This window comes from Centroberyx affinis, unplaced genomic scaffold (genome assembly GCF_046629955.1).
Source record: "Centroberyx affinis isolate AG114_WGS23_722 - 3 ecotype Tasmania unplaced genomic scaffold, CSIRO-AGI_Caff_v1 ptg000269l_1, whole genome shotgun sequence".
NCBI classification, from domain to species: Eukaryota; Metazoa; Chordata; class Actinopteri; order Beryciformes; family Berycidae; genus Centroberyx; species Centroberyx affinis.
Window position 1 is genome coordinate 74,660 of NW_027278949.1, and position 16,411 is coordinate 91,070.

Genomic DNA, 16,411 nt, shown 5'->3' on the forward strand with positions numbered 1-16,411 from the left:
GCAGCAATGTATGTGTTAGATGTACATGTCAAAATTAGTATGTTGGCTCACATAGCAGGAATAGGAAATAAACAACTTGGAATATAATAGTGAAATACATCACTAATTTGTTCAGTCTTTAGAAGCCTATTTGTTAGTCATCACACGTGACAGCTACAGATTACTTTTCTCTCACGCAACTCATCAAAAGTACCTTTTTCCACACCCCTGTTTATCTAATGAATAAGCCCCACCCTTCTTTCATGCTTTCATGTCTGCCTGTGGAGAAGAAAATGTGCTACTGGTTAATAATGTGCGCCAATCACAGATCATGATTGGTTCCATTATACCCCAATGCTCCAAACAGGAACTGTCATACCGGGCAGAGCAGCCAAGAGAGACACACGGATCTGCAGGTATGTCTTCACATATTGTATGTTGTGAAGTGGAGAGGAATGTAGTCTTCTTCCCTTGAAAGAGTATGACACAGTAGAACAAAACTTATTTTGAGATAAGGTTTACAAAGATTCATGGGTATGGTTGTCAAGCGTTCTAAAATTGTGGGAAATGTTACTGGGAGATGTTACTGAATGGAAAGTTTCGAAAAAGAGCACTTAAAATGCAGGGAACTGTAGGACAGCCCTTTTTTCCAATCTCTTAAACATTGAAGAAAATTCAAATGTGCAGTAGGAAAAACAAGTTTATATGTAGGTCAGTTCCACTACCTTTACTGTCATACCCTGTGTCTGTCAGACCGCTTTAATATTTGACATACCGTTGAACCTGTTTGATGAATGAAGAGGGTTCAGAATCCAAATAATTTCACAAGCACAGTATGTACCGGAATTTGTCTTGGTATCACAGGTGCAGACATGATAAATAACAAATTACTTATAAGTTTACACTTAGCAAGAAAGTCAAAAATAGTAGCATTTTCCACGAGGGAATTTAGATTTTCCTCTGTTTTGTTCTTTAGTACATGCAAAGTTTAAAGAGAATGGAAGTTATATTTGCATTTATTCTTCTTAAGTAAAGTTTGAAACGCTATATGTTGATTTCCAAACCACTACATTGTGAAAAGTCTGTCATTAAAATACCTGCTATTCTTTAAAAATGCCATAATTTGTTTTGTAATTTGTTTTTTTTGTAAGTAGGAAAGATCTGCTGTCATCATCCTTTCTTTATCTCTGAGAAATACAGCACGTTTCAATATTTTATTAATTTAGGATAAATTCTTCTAATCTAAATCCTCCCTTAGGAACAATAAAGAGATGCACATGAGATTTACATCTGCATTTTACTGTAAGAAGTGCTGGAGACAAATAAGAAAAGCATGATATCTAATTTGTAGATGGCTGCACTCACAGATTGCTGACAGATTTCTGAGGTGTCTCTCCTTACTGACACATTAGAGACTTAGAATAGAGTGAGCGCATATTACGACATGTGAGAAACAGAATGAAAAAGCAGAATGAGAAGCATGATATACCAGAGTGAGACAGTCCAAGGCTTGTATCTCAGGAGCAGGATTTGAGCAAATGGTCAAAATCTCACACCGATTTTAAATAAAACTCATGTAGATCTAGGAGAAGTCAATAAAAGGAGGAGATCTTTTTTTGGATTTTGCTTCCCTCTGGGTAGGTGTCACTTCTTCTCAAATGGCGGCTATCTGATTTTAAACCAAATCTCTTCCTTGTGCTTTCAGACATGGCGGCCACTCTGGGTGGGTTTCACTGTCCTGTGTGTCTGGAGCTGTTCACCGACCCGGTCTCCACTCAGTGCGGACACAACTTCTGCAAGACCTGCATTGAACAGTACTGGGACAGCGCAGAGCTGTGTCGCTGCCCCTTGTGCAAGGAGACGTTTTACAAAAGACCCGAGCTTCGGATCAACACCTCCTTCCGAGACGTCGTCGATCACTTTAAAAACACAAACGCGGCCGCCTTGACAGCCAGGAAAGCGTGTGAGGCCAAACCTGGTGAGGTGGCGTGTGATGTCTGCACAGGCTTGAAGCTTAAGGCCCTGAAGTCCTGCCTGGTGTGTATAGCATCTTACTGTGAGACTCACCTGGAGCCTCACAAGAAGGCCGCGGCTCTGAGCAGACATAAGCTGATTGAGCCGATCAAGAACCTGGAGGACAGGATGTGCAAGAAGCATGAGAGGATCCTGGAGCGGTTCTGTAGGACGGACGAGGAGCTTGTCTGTCAGTTCTGTGCTGAGAACGACCACAGCCGGCACAAAGTTGTGACAGTGGAGGTGGAGTCACAGCAAAAGATGGTAAAGGTTGTAGTTACAGTTTGGTTTGATTGTTTTTGTTCCTGTCGTTTTACAAGACTTTGTAATTTTGTTCAGAAAAGTGACATATGCAAAAATAGTATTCTTCTATGCAGATATAAAAAACCAATAGCACTTTGCCAGAAACATCATTACATAAAAGCACATCATGTTGAAATAGCCTAAGATCCTGAGATATCATTTGCAAGTTGTAACAGTGTGTGTGCATATATGTGTGTGTGTGTGTGTGTGTGTTTCTCAAGATAAAAAGTGAATAGAGCATTTTCCATTTTTCATTTTCCCCTCAGACTCACATTAAGAAGAGAGAGAGAGAAACTGAGCTGATGATAAAGGACCGGCAAAAGAGGATCGAGGAGATCAATCATTTGATGGAACAAACCAAGGTGAGTTCAGACTCATTCACCAATACACAAGAATGTTAAGGCCTATGTAGAAAGCTGGTTTGGATGTCAGTAACGGGGAATATATCAGTGATACAATTCAATGAGTGCATAATTTCAAATTTTACATGGTTGAGTGCACAGGAGAATGCACAGAAAGAAATGGAGACAAGCATTCAGGTGTTCACGACTTTGATGGAGTCCATGGAGAAGACCCACGCAGAGCTTATGGGAGAGATTGAGGCGAGACACGATGCCGAACAGAAGAGGTTTGAAGAGCTCACCAAAGAGCTGAGGCAGGAAATTGCTGTGCTGGAGAAGAAAAGCATTGAGCTGGAGGAGCTGTTACACACTGAAGACCATATCGGCCTCCTCCAGGTCAGGAGAGGGAAACTAATCTTGTGTTTTACTGTACATTACCTGCACGTAATGCGCAAGTGAATGTGTAGGTACATGTTGTCAGCGAGTGAATGGAAACAATAATACAGTTGTCAAGGCCCACTACAATTAAATCACATCCTCAAAGGATTAAAGGATAAGTTCAGCGATTTTGGACCTATATATAATTTGTCTCTTAGTACTTGGACCCGCAGAGAATATTGGCTCCAGAGTCACCTGTCGAAACAATGATTTCCTGTTGCTAGGCCTCTTGCTGCCAACACTCAGTCCAGACAGGGTTTGTCAAAATATCTCCAAAAAAGCCATTTGTAGGCTCCACAGGGGAGTTGAGAGTAAATGGAAAAGTTACAAAGTACATAAATTAAAATTAGCTCTGATTTCATGACACAGTTCCTCCATTATGCAACATTTACTAATCAGGAAATCACAGAACTTATTTTCTCTGCTGCTGTGGAACGAAAGTGTGTTACAGGCGGAGTGATCTAGCTTTGCGGACGATTGTAAACAGTAGAGTTTGTTAGAAGATGATCCACTGAGTGGAAATGGTGCGGTGCTGCTGCTTTCCAGGCCATGGATATAAATATGTCAGTTGGTCAGCATATCGTTTTCACACACTGACTTTTTTGGAGATATTTTGACAAACCCCATTTGGACTGCTTCTTAGCAGCAAGAGGCCTAGCAATGGGAGCTCACCAATTCAACCGACAGCAGACTCTGAAGCCAATATTGTCTGAGGGTCCGAGTACTAAGAGACAAATTATATATAGGTCCAAAATCAATTAATTATCCTTTAAGCCTACTTAGACCAATGAATTTCAACAAACAATATACAAAACCTAAATCAAGCAATTCAATGACTTAACTAATGACATAACTGTAGCTCCTCGTCCTTCTGCCAAGCATAATAATAATAATAATAATGATAATAAATAAATAAAAAACTACATAGTGCTTCACAATCAGGGTGTAAATAAAATAGGAGTAATGGGTGTCAATGAATATAAAATAACAATAACATCCAAAAATTAAACAACAATGACAGGAACATAAATATTTTTTTCAATCATCTTTCCCATTCAACAGGAATTCAGTCAAACTTGCACACTACCAGAAACAAAAAATTGCCCGAGCGTCCCTGTTTACGAAGTGGATTTCCTGGGTTTTATACGAGCCTCCCTGATTAAGGCAAAAGATTTCATCAGCCTGGAAGTGAGACAGCAGTCAGCAATTGGTAAGTTTGATGTAAAGTCAAGTTGTTTTTGAATAATGCATACATTTTCTGAATAATGAATGGTAGGTTAATGATGCAATGGCATGCATTTCCCAGTGGTGGGAAATGCATGCTGGGATAGGCTTCAGTCCCTTGTGAACCTGAAGAAAAGATTAAGTGAGCAGAGAAAATGAATGAATGAATGAATGAATGATAATATTGGTTGTTCAATATATCTGATATGGTGCCACTGAAATTATAATGATTTGATCAAAACAGAGCCATTTTTATCATGTATCCGCTTTTTGTCATTCATCATTTATCATATCAACATTGTTTTATCATATTCAAATTATGTTCTCCTATCTTCCCTTGCAGAGCTAAAGAAAGTGCAGCAATTTTCAGGTATGACATTTTTTCTTGCTAGCACTGATAACTAATACGACAAACATACTATAAGGTTTCTGGACGGGCCTTGAATGGTCTAGAAAAGCCTTCATTTGACTTACATAAATTCAAGGTCTTACGTTAGAGCTCCACTACCAGCATCACGTCGCGTTGCCATCAGCGGTGCGCCAACATGACGTTCTCCCTGCTCCACAGAGCGCGTTGACTTTTGAATGGATACACCAGAAAACAATCAATTCAACTGAGGGTGAACGCGTGCATCAGCCATTGAGAATTGAACCTTGGCGATTTTGTAGCTTGGACGCAGCCATCGGATGCAACCAAACGCAACGCGAGCAGTGGAGCATCTTTCAGTGCTTGAGTCACTCCTTCGATGGCTGACGGCTGATGGCAATGCCTGACGCCCAATGGCTGTAGTGGAGCAGGGCCGTTAATAGGTCTTCAGAACACATAACTATTGCCTTTTAGTCCTAAATACCAGTGTGTTGCTCAAAGTAGTATATGAAAAAATATTTTATTCTCAGAATTCTGAGATTAAAGTCAGAATTCTGAGATTCTGAGAATAGGGTCAGAATTCTGAGATTAAAATCAGAATTCTGAGATTCTGAGAATAGGGTCAGAATTCTGAGATTCTGAGAATAGGGTCAGAATTCTGAGTTTAAAGTCAGATTTCTGAGAATAGTCAGAATTCTGATTTTAATCTCAGAATTCTGAGAAAGTCAGAATTCTGACTTCAAACTCAGAACTCAAATAAATTGTTCACATGACTTGTGGCCCTATTCCTCTTCCGTACTTTTCAGTACAATATGCATATGTTGTTTGTTGGACCCTGAATGTACTGATAGGAAAGTATGGAAGTAATCAGTTATATAAAAAAATAAATCAAGAAATAAAAATAAATATATACAGATATCAAGAATATAGCACTGGGTTTTGAACACCACAAGGAAAACAGAAAAAGCTGTACATGAGTTGCAATGGTACATAAAAAGAGTATAAATAGGTTTAAATATGTAACTGTACCGCCAGTATTGACTTAAAAATGATGTTTCCTCTATGTTGTGTACTATTTTCTGATTTTCTGAAATCAACTGATTGGACTATGCTATTATGATTTGTACTAACTGCCATTACTAAGCCTTGAAAAGTCTTACATTTAACCCTGCAGACAATCATTCTTACTCCCTGTCTCCTGTCCTAACAGAGGACATCACCATCGACCCCGACACCGCAGGACCCTGGCTTATCGTGTCTGAGGACGGGAAAGAAGTCAGACAGTCTACAAAGAAGCATAAAGTTCCCAGTAACCCGGCGAGGTTCACGGAGAACCTGTGTGCCCTCGCAAAGCAGGGCTTAAACACAGGCAGGCACTACTGGGAGGTCGGGGTTCAGGACAAATCCAACTGGGCTCTGGGGGTCGCTGCCGACACTGTGAAGAGACAAGAGCACATCACGCCCTCACCGGAGAAAGGCCTGTGGACTGTAGGTCACAAGGACGGAAGGCAGTATGTGGTGTTTGCCCAGAAAGCGTTCCCGGTAACGCTGTCTCCCCGGCCCCAGAGGGTAGGGGTGTTTGTGGATTACGAGGAGGGTCAGGTGTCTTTCTTCAACGTGGAGGCCAAGACTCACATATTCACGTTCACAAAGTGCAACTTTGCCAGGAAGATTTACCCCATATTTGATCCCTGTTTGGCCACAGAGAAAAAGGAGACCGCTCCTCTCCAAATTAAGACCTTAGAGACCACAAACTGAATAACTCATTGAGGTTCACTATCCTAGGCAGAGGTCAAGATCACAAAATGAACAAAAACAAGATAACTTTTATCCGTACATAATCAGAAACAGATTTGCATAATCAAGTCACTGAAAGCTTGAGCCAAGAATAGTGGAGTTGTATATAAAGGCTGTATGTTTTTCATGTAGCTCCGTGGTGTTAAGCATTTGTTTTCAATGTGGTAGTGGTTTTGTTTGTTGGAAATTTCTCAGTATTTTGCTAACTGTTAATATAGCCAAGATGATGGTGACTGTACATATGTGGGCCCATATGCTGCATGGATATAATGTAATCATTCTGAGGAGGGAAATCACTACTACTCTGTACTATGTTGAGTTACTGTTTTCATATTTACAGTATATACTGTATACATATATATATATATACTGTGCTACAAGGTAAAGTGCAGTACCTGACAATTTTGTCTCTTGTTGCTGTGATATTGATAGAATGCTGTGAAAGCGTTAAAAAATAAATACAATTCACCTGTTTCATGTTTCACTAGCATTTCCTTGTTTAAAGGTGATCGTATACCTAGCTATCAATATTTTCTGCCACTTCCATCAAAATTGTTCTGTTAGAATAGAGCACTGCATGTATTCAGAAGTCATTGATGGTGTCTATAGGAGACTTTGTAAATGACTAATAACTTCTAATGAGACAGAATGTCTAGTTTCTTCTTTCTCGACATTTTCACATCACAACCTGTCAACTCCGCTGCTCAGATTAAACGGTCTGTGCTTGTCATTTGATTGGGCGTTTGTTTAAACTGACCCGGTTTCCCGGTTGGGTGGAGTTTTCCGTTTTTATACACTGTGATTGGCGGTAAGGTCTAAACACCGCCCAGCCGGCAAACGCTGGTGTTAAAACGAGTTGTTTAAGCGACCTGTATTTATTTTTTCAGAACCGGAACGTTAATGACACTCCAGGGTACTATAACAGAGTTAGGCTACAGGCTGCACATGCACACAGGTAATATCACAAAGTATGGTGTGTGTCTTGCATGGTTTGCACTCTGAAGATTTAAATGTGTGTCAAGGTTATTTTATTACGTAGCTACTTCCCAAATCTACCAGTGTACCCTAATGATTCAGAAAAGATCTTAATTGATGTTCTATGTGGTACTGCATGCATGCCAGCTGTTCTTCCCTGTATCATGTCTGTACAAGGTACCCCTACTGAGACTGTGACCACCTATAAATATTTAGGCATCACAATTGATGAAAGCCTTTCTTTTAAATCTCATATTGATCATCTTTTAAAGAAATTTAAATTAAGATTGGGCTTCTATTTTAGGAACAAATCCTGTTTCTCCTTTAATGCTAGGAAACGGCTTGTTGCTGCTACTTTCTTGCCTCTCCTGGACTATGGGGATGTTTTGTATATGAATGCCTCAGCTTACTCTCTTCATCTGTTGGATGCTGTCTATCATGGAGCTCTGAGATTCATAACCAATTGTAAACCCCTCACCCACCATTGTACTCTGTATTCTTTAGTCAACTGGTCGTCATTATCCATGCGCAGAGCTTTGCATTGGTATAACTTCATTTATAAATCCATTCTTGGACTGCTGCCCACTTATTTATCCACTTATATGTCACGTAAACAGTGCTGCTATAGCCTACGCTCCCAGGGCTTCATCACTCTCTCCATCCCCTCAGTCGGTACAGAACTTGGTAAAAAGGCCTCCTCCTGCTCTGCCCCTTCAGCCTGGAACATGCTACAGCAGGAACTGAAGCTGTCCAGCTTGATTCCCCTAGGGGATTTTAAACTACTTCTAAGAAATATGGAGAGAGCGTCTGTGGGGGTTTGCTCTTGTACATAGTGCCTAAAATCTGGCTACCACTTTGGCACTTATCACTTTTATGATTGTGTTCTATCTTGTCTCTGTATTGAGTGTCCTGTCTGTCTGTAACTTTGGTGTTGTACTGCTGCTGTTGCCCAACCAGGTCTCTCTTGTGAATGAGACCCTGTGTCTCAATGAGATTACCTGTCTAAATAAAAGTTTAATAATAATAATAATGTTTGCCAGTAAACAAATGCCAGAATTTGCAATGTAGATGGATGTGAAGTTCTTTGCTATAAAATATGACAAAGGCAAGGCACATTTCATACATAAAGGCAATTCAAAGTGCTTTACACAAGGTTTATAACTTTTAAGATAAGAAATACAGGATAAATACAGGCACCTGTCATGGCTGCTTTCATACTAGATTAAATGGGCATCAAGTAATCTACAACATTTAGCAATCTCTATTGGTGATCAGTAGGAATTGATAGAACTTTTTAGCTAATCCTAACTATACCATACCATACCATTGACAATTTATGCCACAAATTTAAAAAAAAAAAAGAAGTATTTTTATATCAAAATCTCATTGCCAAGAAAACGGTCACAGTTGAACGATCCCACCTCCGACCTTCCCATCAAATAAAACCGTGTTTCTCTCCCTAACTACTCTCCCATTGGTGTACACTTTTTTTTTTTTTTTTTTTTTAATGAAAAGAAAATAGAGATTTATTGAGAATTCTGAATCCTGCTCACCCTTCCACAGTAGCAGAAAGACAACAACACAGACTTTAGTTAAAATCTGGACACATATATCCCATCCTTATTGTTTCAGGTAAATCAAATAAACACATTTCAAGCAATCCATTTCCATCACGCAAACTAGAAAGTATACAGAGGGAGAAGGGCTGGGGCGGGTAGGTGGGGTAAAATGTAGAGTATCCGCCTCGCTGTGCCAGAAACAAACAGGTTCTCAGCAGAGCGGCTGGTATTCTGTCGCTAAACCTTGACATAAATAATCCGACTACAATGTGGAGGGAACGCCAGTAGAATCAGTGCAGTAGTGGAGAGAGCTGTAGGATTCAGATTGTCTAGATTCCTCTTTCTCTGCGACTCCTCCTCGAAGTCTGCGAGGGAGATGAAGCTACACGAGGGGGAGTGTGTGTGGGGGGAGGGGTGACAACGATACAAACGCAGCCCCTAGCCTGCTGTAGTGGGACATTGTGTGTAGGAAAATGTAGTACAAGTTACATTCTCGCTATGCTGCAGTACCAATACAGACGTTTGTTTGACACGCACACAGACAGCCGGAGAAATGACGAAGGCTGAGCTTTCTGAGCGATTCTGAAACAAATTCACCTAAGTTTGATCTACTTCTACTAGCCTCCTCTTAACAGCAAAACAAAAACAAACTACATCCAAGACGGGCCCTCGTGCCTCTGTAAGAACAAAAAACAAACACACAGCATCCGCGCGTTTTCTCGACATCTTAAGGCAAATTTAACAGAATACTTTGTGCTGCGTGAAAATGGCAAAACTACATCACACACGATGTACACACTTTTTAATGATCCCTCACTGTGTTATATCCTGCCTCAATATCCTGTTTGGAACTGGAAATACATCACACGAAGGAAGCAAGATGCTCTTAAAATGTGGTTTCATTGTGACTTTTAAATACAAAGCTCCCTTTCAGCCCGTTGGAAAGGGAGTTTTGAAAGACAGAAATCTCAGCACCTGGGAATGTAATGGCTGAGTCATTGGTATTGATCAACAACCTATCAATCTCCCACAGATGTATTATGGTCATTTTGTGGAGTAACAATCTTACTAATTTCCCCTTTACCTTGTGATGGACATAAGAGCAGCAATGTATGTGTTAGATGTACATGTCCAAATTAGTATGTTGTCTCACCTAGCAGGAATAAGAAATAAACGACTTGGAATATGATATAACTTGTTCAGACGTTTAAAATAGAAACCTATTTGTCAAGTCAGATCAGTTTGCAGCTGTAAATACCAGGAATAGTTGATCATCACATGATGACTTTTCTCTCACGCAACTCACCAAAAGTACCTTTCTTCACATCCCTTAATAATGTGCACCAATCACAGATCATGATGCCAATAGTTACACCCCAATGCTCCAGGAAACAGGAAAAACACAAGAACTGTCATAGCGGGCAGAGCAGCCAAGAGAGACACACGGATCTGCAGGTATGTCTTGATGTCTTTTATCGTAAATGTAAAACATAATCTGATTGCATTTTATCAGATTAAATGCAATTCCGTTAATCGGTCACTCCCTAGTCCTCATCAAGTTATTTCCCACTACCATTACCTTTATTTTCATACCCTGTGTCTGTCAGACAGCTTTAATATTTTACTTACCTGTTTGATGAAGGAAGAGTGATTAGAATCAAAATCACTTCACAAGTAAAGTATGTACAGGAATTTGTCTATCATTTAAAAGTACCATCATTTTTTTTGTTTTTTTTGTAAGTAGGAAAGATTAGGACGTTTCTCCTTACTGACACATCAGAGATTTAAAATAGAGTAAGTGCATATTACAACATGTGAGAAACAAAATGAAAGAGCAGAATGAGAAGCATGATATACCAGAGTGAGACAGTCCAAGGCTTATATCTCAGGAGCAGAATTTCAGAAGTATGAAAAAATTGTCAAAATCTGATTTTAAATTAAACTCATGTAAGTTTCGGAGAAGTAAATGGGAAGAAGAGGAGATCTTTTTTACAATATTACTTTCCTCTGGGTTAGAGCTGCGCAATATATCGATGTTATATCAATATCGTGATATGAGACTAGATATCGTCTTAGATTTTGGATATGGTAATATCGTGATATGGCATAAGTGTTGTCTTTTCCAGGTTTTAAAGGCTGCATTACAGTAAAGTGATGTAATTTTCTGAACTTACCAGACTGTTCTAGCTGTTCTATTATTTGCCTTTACCCACTTAGTCATTATATACACATTACTGATGATTATTTATCAAAAATCTCATTGTGTAAATATTTTATGAAAGCACCAATAGTCATCCCTACAATATTGTCGCAATATCGATATTGAGGTATTTGGTCAAAAATATTGTGATATTTGATTTTGTCCAAATCGCCCAGCCCTATTTACAACTGAACATTTAGCCTGCTTTGTAGAAAATATTGAGATATATATTGTGTATCGCCATTTAGCCTAAAAATACAGAGATATGATTTTTGGTCCTTATCGCCCAGCCCTACTCTGGTTCTCAAATGGTGGCTATCTGATTTTAAACCAAATCTCTTCCTTGTGCTTTCAGACATGGCGGACACTCTGGGTGGGTTTCACTGTCCTGTGTGTCTGGAGCTGTTCACCGACCCGGTCTCCACTCAGTGCGGACACAACTTCTGCAAGACCTGCATTGAACAGTACTGGGACAGCGCAGAGCTGTGTCGCTGCCCCCTGTGCAAGGAGACATTTTACAAAAGACCCGAGCTTCGGATCAACACCTCCTTCCGAGACGTCGTCGATCACTTTAAAAACACAAACGCGGCCGCCTTGACAGCCAGGAAAGCGTGTGAGGCCAAACCTGGTGAGGTGGCGTGTGATGTCTGCACAGGCTTGAAGCTTAAGGCCCTGAAGTCCTGCCTGGTGTGTATAGCATCTTACTGTGAGACTCACCTGGAGCCTCACAAGAAGGCCGCGGCTCTGAGCAGACATAAGCTGATTGAGCCGATCAAGAACCTGGAGGACAGGATGTGCAAGAAGCATGAGAGGATCCTGGAGCGGTTCTGTAGGACGGACGAGGAGCTTGTCTGTCAGTTCTGTGCCGAGAACGACCACAGCCGGCACAAAGTTGTGACAGTGGAGGTGGAGTCACAGCAAAAGATGGTAAAGTTTGCAGTTTTGTTAATGTGATTGTTTTTGTTCCTGTTGTTTTACAGGACTTTTGTTCAGAAAGGTGACATACACAAAAATAGTATTCTTCTATCCAGATATAAAAAACCAAGAGCACTTTGCCAGAAACATCATTACATAAAAGCACATCATGTTGAAATAGCCTAAGATCCTGAGATATCATGTGTAAGTTGTAACAGTATGTGTGTGCGTATATGTGTGTGTGTGTGTGTTTCTCAAGATAATGAAAACGTGAATATAGTATTTTCTCTTTCCCATCAGACTCACATTAAAAGGAGAGAGAGAGGGGTGGAGCTGATGATAAAGGACCGGAAAAACAGGATCCAGGAGATCAATCATTTGATGCAACAAACCGAGGTGAGTTCAGACTCATTCACCAATACACAAGAATGTGAAAGCCTACGTAGAACCTGGTTCTATGTAGGCCTATGTAGACCTGCCAAAGTAATACAATTGAATGCATCCATATTTTCAAATTTTACATGGTTGACTGCACAGGAGAATGCACAGAAAGAAATGGAGACAAGCATTCAGGTGTTCACGACTTTGATGGAGTCCATGGAGAAGACCCACGCAGAGCTAATGGGAGAGATTGAGGCGAGACACGATGCCGAACAGAAGAGGTTTGAAGAGCTCATTGACGAGCTGAGGCAGGAAATTGCTGTGCTGGAGAAGAAAAGCATTGAGCTGGAGCAGCTGTCACACACCGAAGACCATATCAGGCTCCTCCAGGTCAGGAGAGGGAAACTAATCTTATGTTTTACTGTACATTACCTGCAACACGCAAGTGAATGTGTGGGTACATGTTGTCAAACAATTTGTGGAAACAATAATACAGTTGTCAATACAGTTACATCACATCCTCAAAGGATTAAAGGATAAGTTAGTACTTGGACCCGCAGAGAATATTGGCTCCAGAGTCAGCTGTCGAAACAATGATTTCCTGTTGCTAGGCCTCTTGCTGCCAACACTCAGTCCAGACAGGGTTTGTCAAAATATCTCCAAAAAAGCCATTTGTAGGCTCCACAGGGGAGTTGAGAGTAAATGGAAAAGTTACAAAGTACATAAATTAAAATTAGCTCTGATTTCATGACACAGTTCCTCCATTACGCAACATTTACTAATCAGGAAATCACAGAACTTATTTTCTCTGCTGCAGCACAGGCTGCTGTGGAACGAAAGTGTGTTGCAGGCGGAGTGATCTAGCTTTGCGGACGATTGTAAACAGTAGAGTTTGTTAGAAGATGATCCACTGAGTGGAAATGGTGCAGTGCTGCTGCTTTCCAGGCCATGGATATAAATATGTCAGTTGGTCAGCATATCATTTTCACAGACTGACTTTTTTGGAGATATTTTGACAAACCCCATTTGAACTGCTTCTTAGCAGCAAGAGGCCTAGCAATGGCAACCAAAAGCAGACTCTGAAGCCAATATTGTCTGAGGATGCAAGTACTAAGAGACAAATTATATATAGGTCCAAAATCAATTAACTTATCCTTTAAGCCTACTTAGACCAGTGAATTTCAACAAACAATATGCAAAACCTAAATCAAGTAATTAATCTCAAATTACATAAGTGAAATAAATTTCAATGATAGGAACATAAATAATTTTTTGAACTCTTTCCCATTCAACAGGAATTCAGTCAAACTTGCACACTACCAGAAACAAAAAACTGGCCGAGCGTCCCTGTTTACGAAGTGGATTTCCTGGGTTTTATACGAGCCTCCCTGATTAAGGCAAAAGATTTCATCAGCCTGGAAGTGAGACAGCAGTCAGCCGTTGGTAAGTTGTTTTTTACATAATGCTTTAATTTTCTGAATAATGAATGGTGGGTTAATGGTGCAATGGCATTCGTTTCCCAATGGTGGAGAAAGCATGCTGGGATAGGCTCCAGTCCCTTGAGACCCTGAAAAAAAGGATTCAGCGAGTAGAGAAAACCAATATATGAATAAATGATAATATTGGTTGTTCAATAGATCTGACATGGTGTCACTGAAATAGGGTGATTTGATCAAAACAGAGTAATTTTCATCATTTAACTACTTCTTGTCATTCATCGTTTATCATGTGACCATCTTTTATCATATTTAAATCATGTTCTCCTGTCTTCCCTTGCAGAACTCGAGAAAGTGCAGCGATTTGCAGGTATGACTGATTTTTTTCTTGCTAGCACTGCAAACATATAAATAAATAACAAATCAATATTTAATAAATGTCCAAAAAGCAAGAGAACCAAGCCACTCTTTCCCTTAGATTAAAAATGCCTTTGTTAATATGGCAAGGTTCTATTGAACATTAAAAAGACCTCAGACGTGTTTCGGCCACATGCCTTCGTCATGCTTTACTGAAGCATAATGTGACTAGTAAATATCAGCAGAGGTTCCCAAATGGTACTGAGTCAAACAAAGTGAAACAAAGTGAGGCTAATATTTTTGTTGTTGTTTGAAGGCCTTCCTACCACGGCAAGGTCTGTTAAAAAATCTACCAATTTGTTTTTGCCTTGCTTAGCGGCAAAAAACACACATCGGACAATATAATTTGAGAGTTTATTAATAACCGGTAGGGTGTTCTGGAAAATTCTGCATGTATATAATCCTCCAAACAGTTTGAATTTTTATGGACCGGCTCATATAGGTGCCGGGAAAGTGGTGTTACTTCACACACAAAATAGTGACTCCTTACCTTCGATATGTTCCAAAAATCCACAGACAACAGGAATCGTGCATGTCAGGATCCTAATCACAGCAAGCATCATAACTTGGTCAAATACGAGCGTTCATTGTTTGTTCGTTGATTCTGAAACAATCCAACCTTCCCACCATGCTGATGATGGTCTCGCTCTATAGAGGGCAGAGTGTTTAAACTAACTGCCATTAAGAAGCCTTGAAAAGTCAAGTCTCAAATTTAACTGGGCGAAACCCTGCTGCTTCATTCTTACTCCCTGTCTCCTGTCCTAACAGAGGACATCACCATCGACCCCGACACCGCAGGACCCTGGCTTATCGTGTCTGAGGACGGGAAAGAAGTCAGACAGTCTACAAAGAAGCAGAAAGTTCCCAGTAACCCGGCGAGGTTCACAGAGAACCCGTGTGCCCTCGCAAAGCAGGGCTTAAACACGGGCAGGCACTACTGGGAGGTCGGGGTTCAGGACAAATCCAACTGGGCTCTGGGGGTCGCTGCCGACACCGTGAAGAGACAAGAGCATGTGACGCCCTCCCCGGAGAAAGGCCTGTGGACTGTAGGTCACAAGGACGGAAGGCAGTATGTGGTGTTTGCCCAGAAAGCGTTCCCGGTAACGCTGTCTCCCCGGCCCCAGAGGGTAGGGGTGTTTGTGGATTACGAGGAGGGTCAGGTGTCTTTCTTCAACGTGGAGGCCAAGACTCACATATTCACGTTCACAAAGTGCAACTTTGCCGGGAAGGTTTACCCCATATTTGATCCCTGTTTGGCCACAGAGAAAAAAGAGACCGCTCCTCTCCAAATTAAGACCTTAGAGACCACAAACTGAATAACTCATCAAGGTTCACTATCCCAGACGAAGGTCAAGATCACAAAATTAACAATAACAAGATCACTTTTATCCGTACATAATCGTTTAAAAATTTGATCCAAGAATAGTGGAATTGCATGTAAAGGCTGTATGTTTTTCATGTAACTTCATGGTGTTAAGCACATGGGTTCAATGTGGTGGTGGTTTTGTTTGTTGGAATTTTCTCAGGAATTTTCTTTTGCTAACTGTTAATATGGCCAAGATGATGGTGGCTCTGTACATATGTGGGCCCATATGCTGCATGGATATAATGTTAGAATTCTGAGGAGGGAAATCACTACTACTCTGTACTATGACTCTGAGTTACTGTTTGCATGTGTTTTAACAGTGGTTCCTTATGTCCCAGTGTGTATATTAATTAAAGGACTCTACTTTAAAATGAGAGGCTAATCAGCTACCACCTTTCTCACCTGTCTCTTTAGAAAACTCTATACATATACATATACTGTATCTGACAATTTTGTCAACTGATGTTTTTTTCTTGAAAACACATATATGACATGTTTTCTATCTTTGTATCTTATTTTGACTTTATCTGATGCTGAAACCCCAAAGTTAAAAGAAAAATACACCCTAAAACACTAAAAAATAAAACGATTGACGATGTGCCTTGCAATTCCGCGGCCATTTTGTTGTTTGGTTTATCAATTTTTCTTATTCCCGCAGATGACTGGCCAAATGATCTGGCATCACATAGAGATATTTCCA

General features: G+C 40.4%; 1 protein-coding gene across 1 annotated transcript; it reads left to right on the top strand.

Moving 5' to 3' along the window:
- The first annotated feature begins 370 nt into the window (after nucleotides 1-370).
- Nucleotides 371-16,279, top strand: LOC139667625 (uncharacterized). Its single transcript, XM_071547118.1, has 13 exons — nucleotides 371-395; nucleotides 1,685-2,262; nucleotides 2,562-2,657; nucleotides 2,799-3,032; nucleotides 4,137-4,284; nucleotides 4,642-4,668; nucleotides 5,876-6,418; nucleotides 11,552-12,123; nucleotides 12,412-12,507; nucleotides 12,649-12,882; nucleotides 13,788-13,935; nucleotides 14,272-14,298; nucleotides 15,114-16,279. Exons 2-13 carry the CDS (start codon nucleotides 1,687-1,689, stop codon nucleotides 15,659-15,661), a joined length of 3,249 nt encoding a protein of 1,082 aa, XP_071403219.1. The 5' UTR covers nucleotides 371-395; nucleotides 1,685-1,686; the 3' UTR covers nucleotides 15,662-16,279.
- Nucleotides 16,280-16,411: the final 132 nt, after the last annotated feature.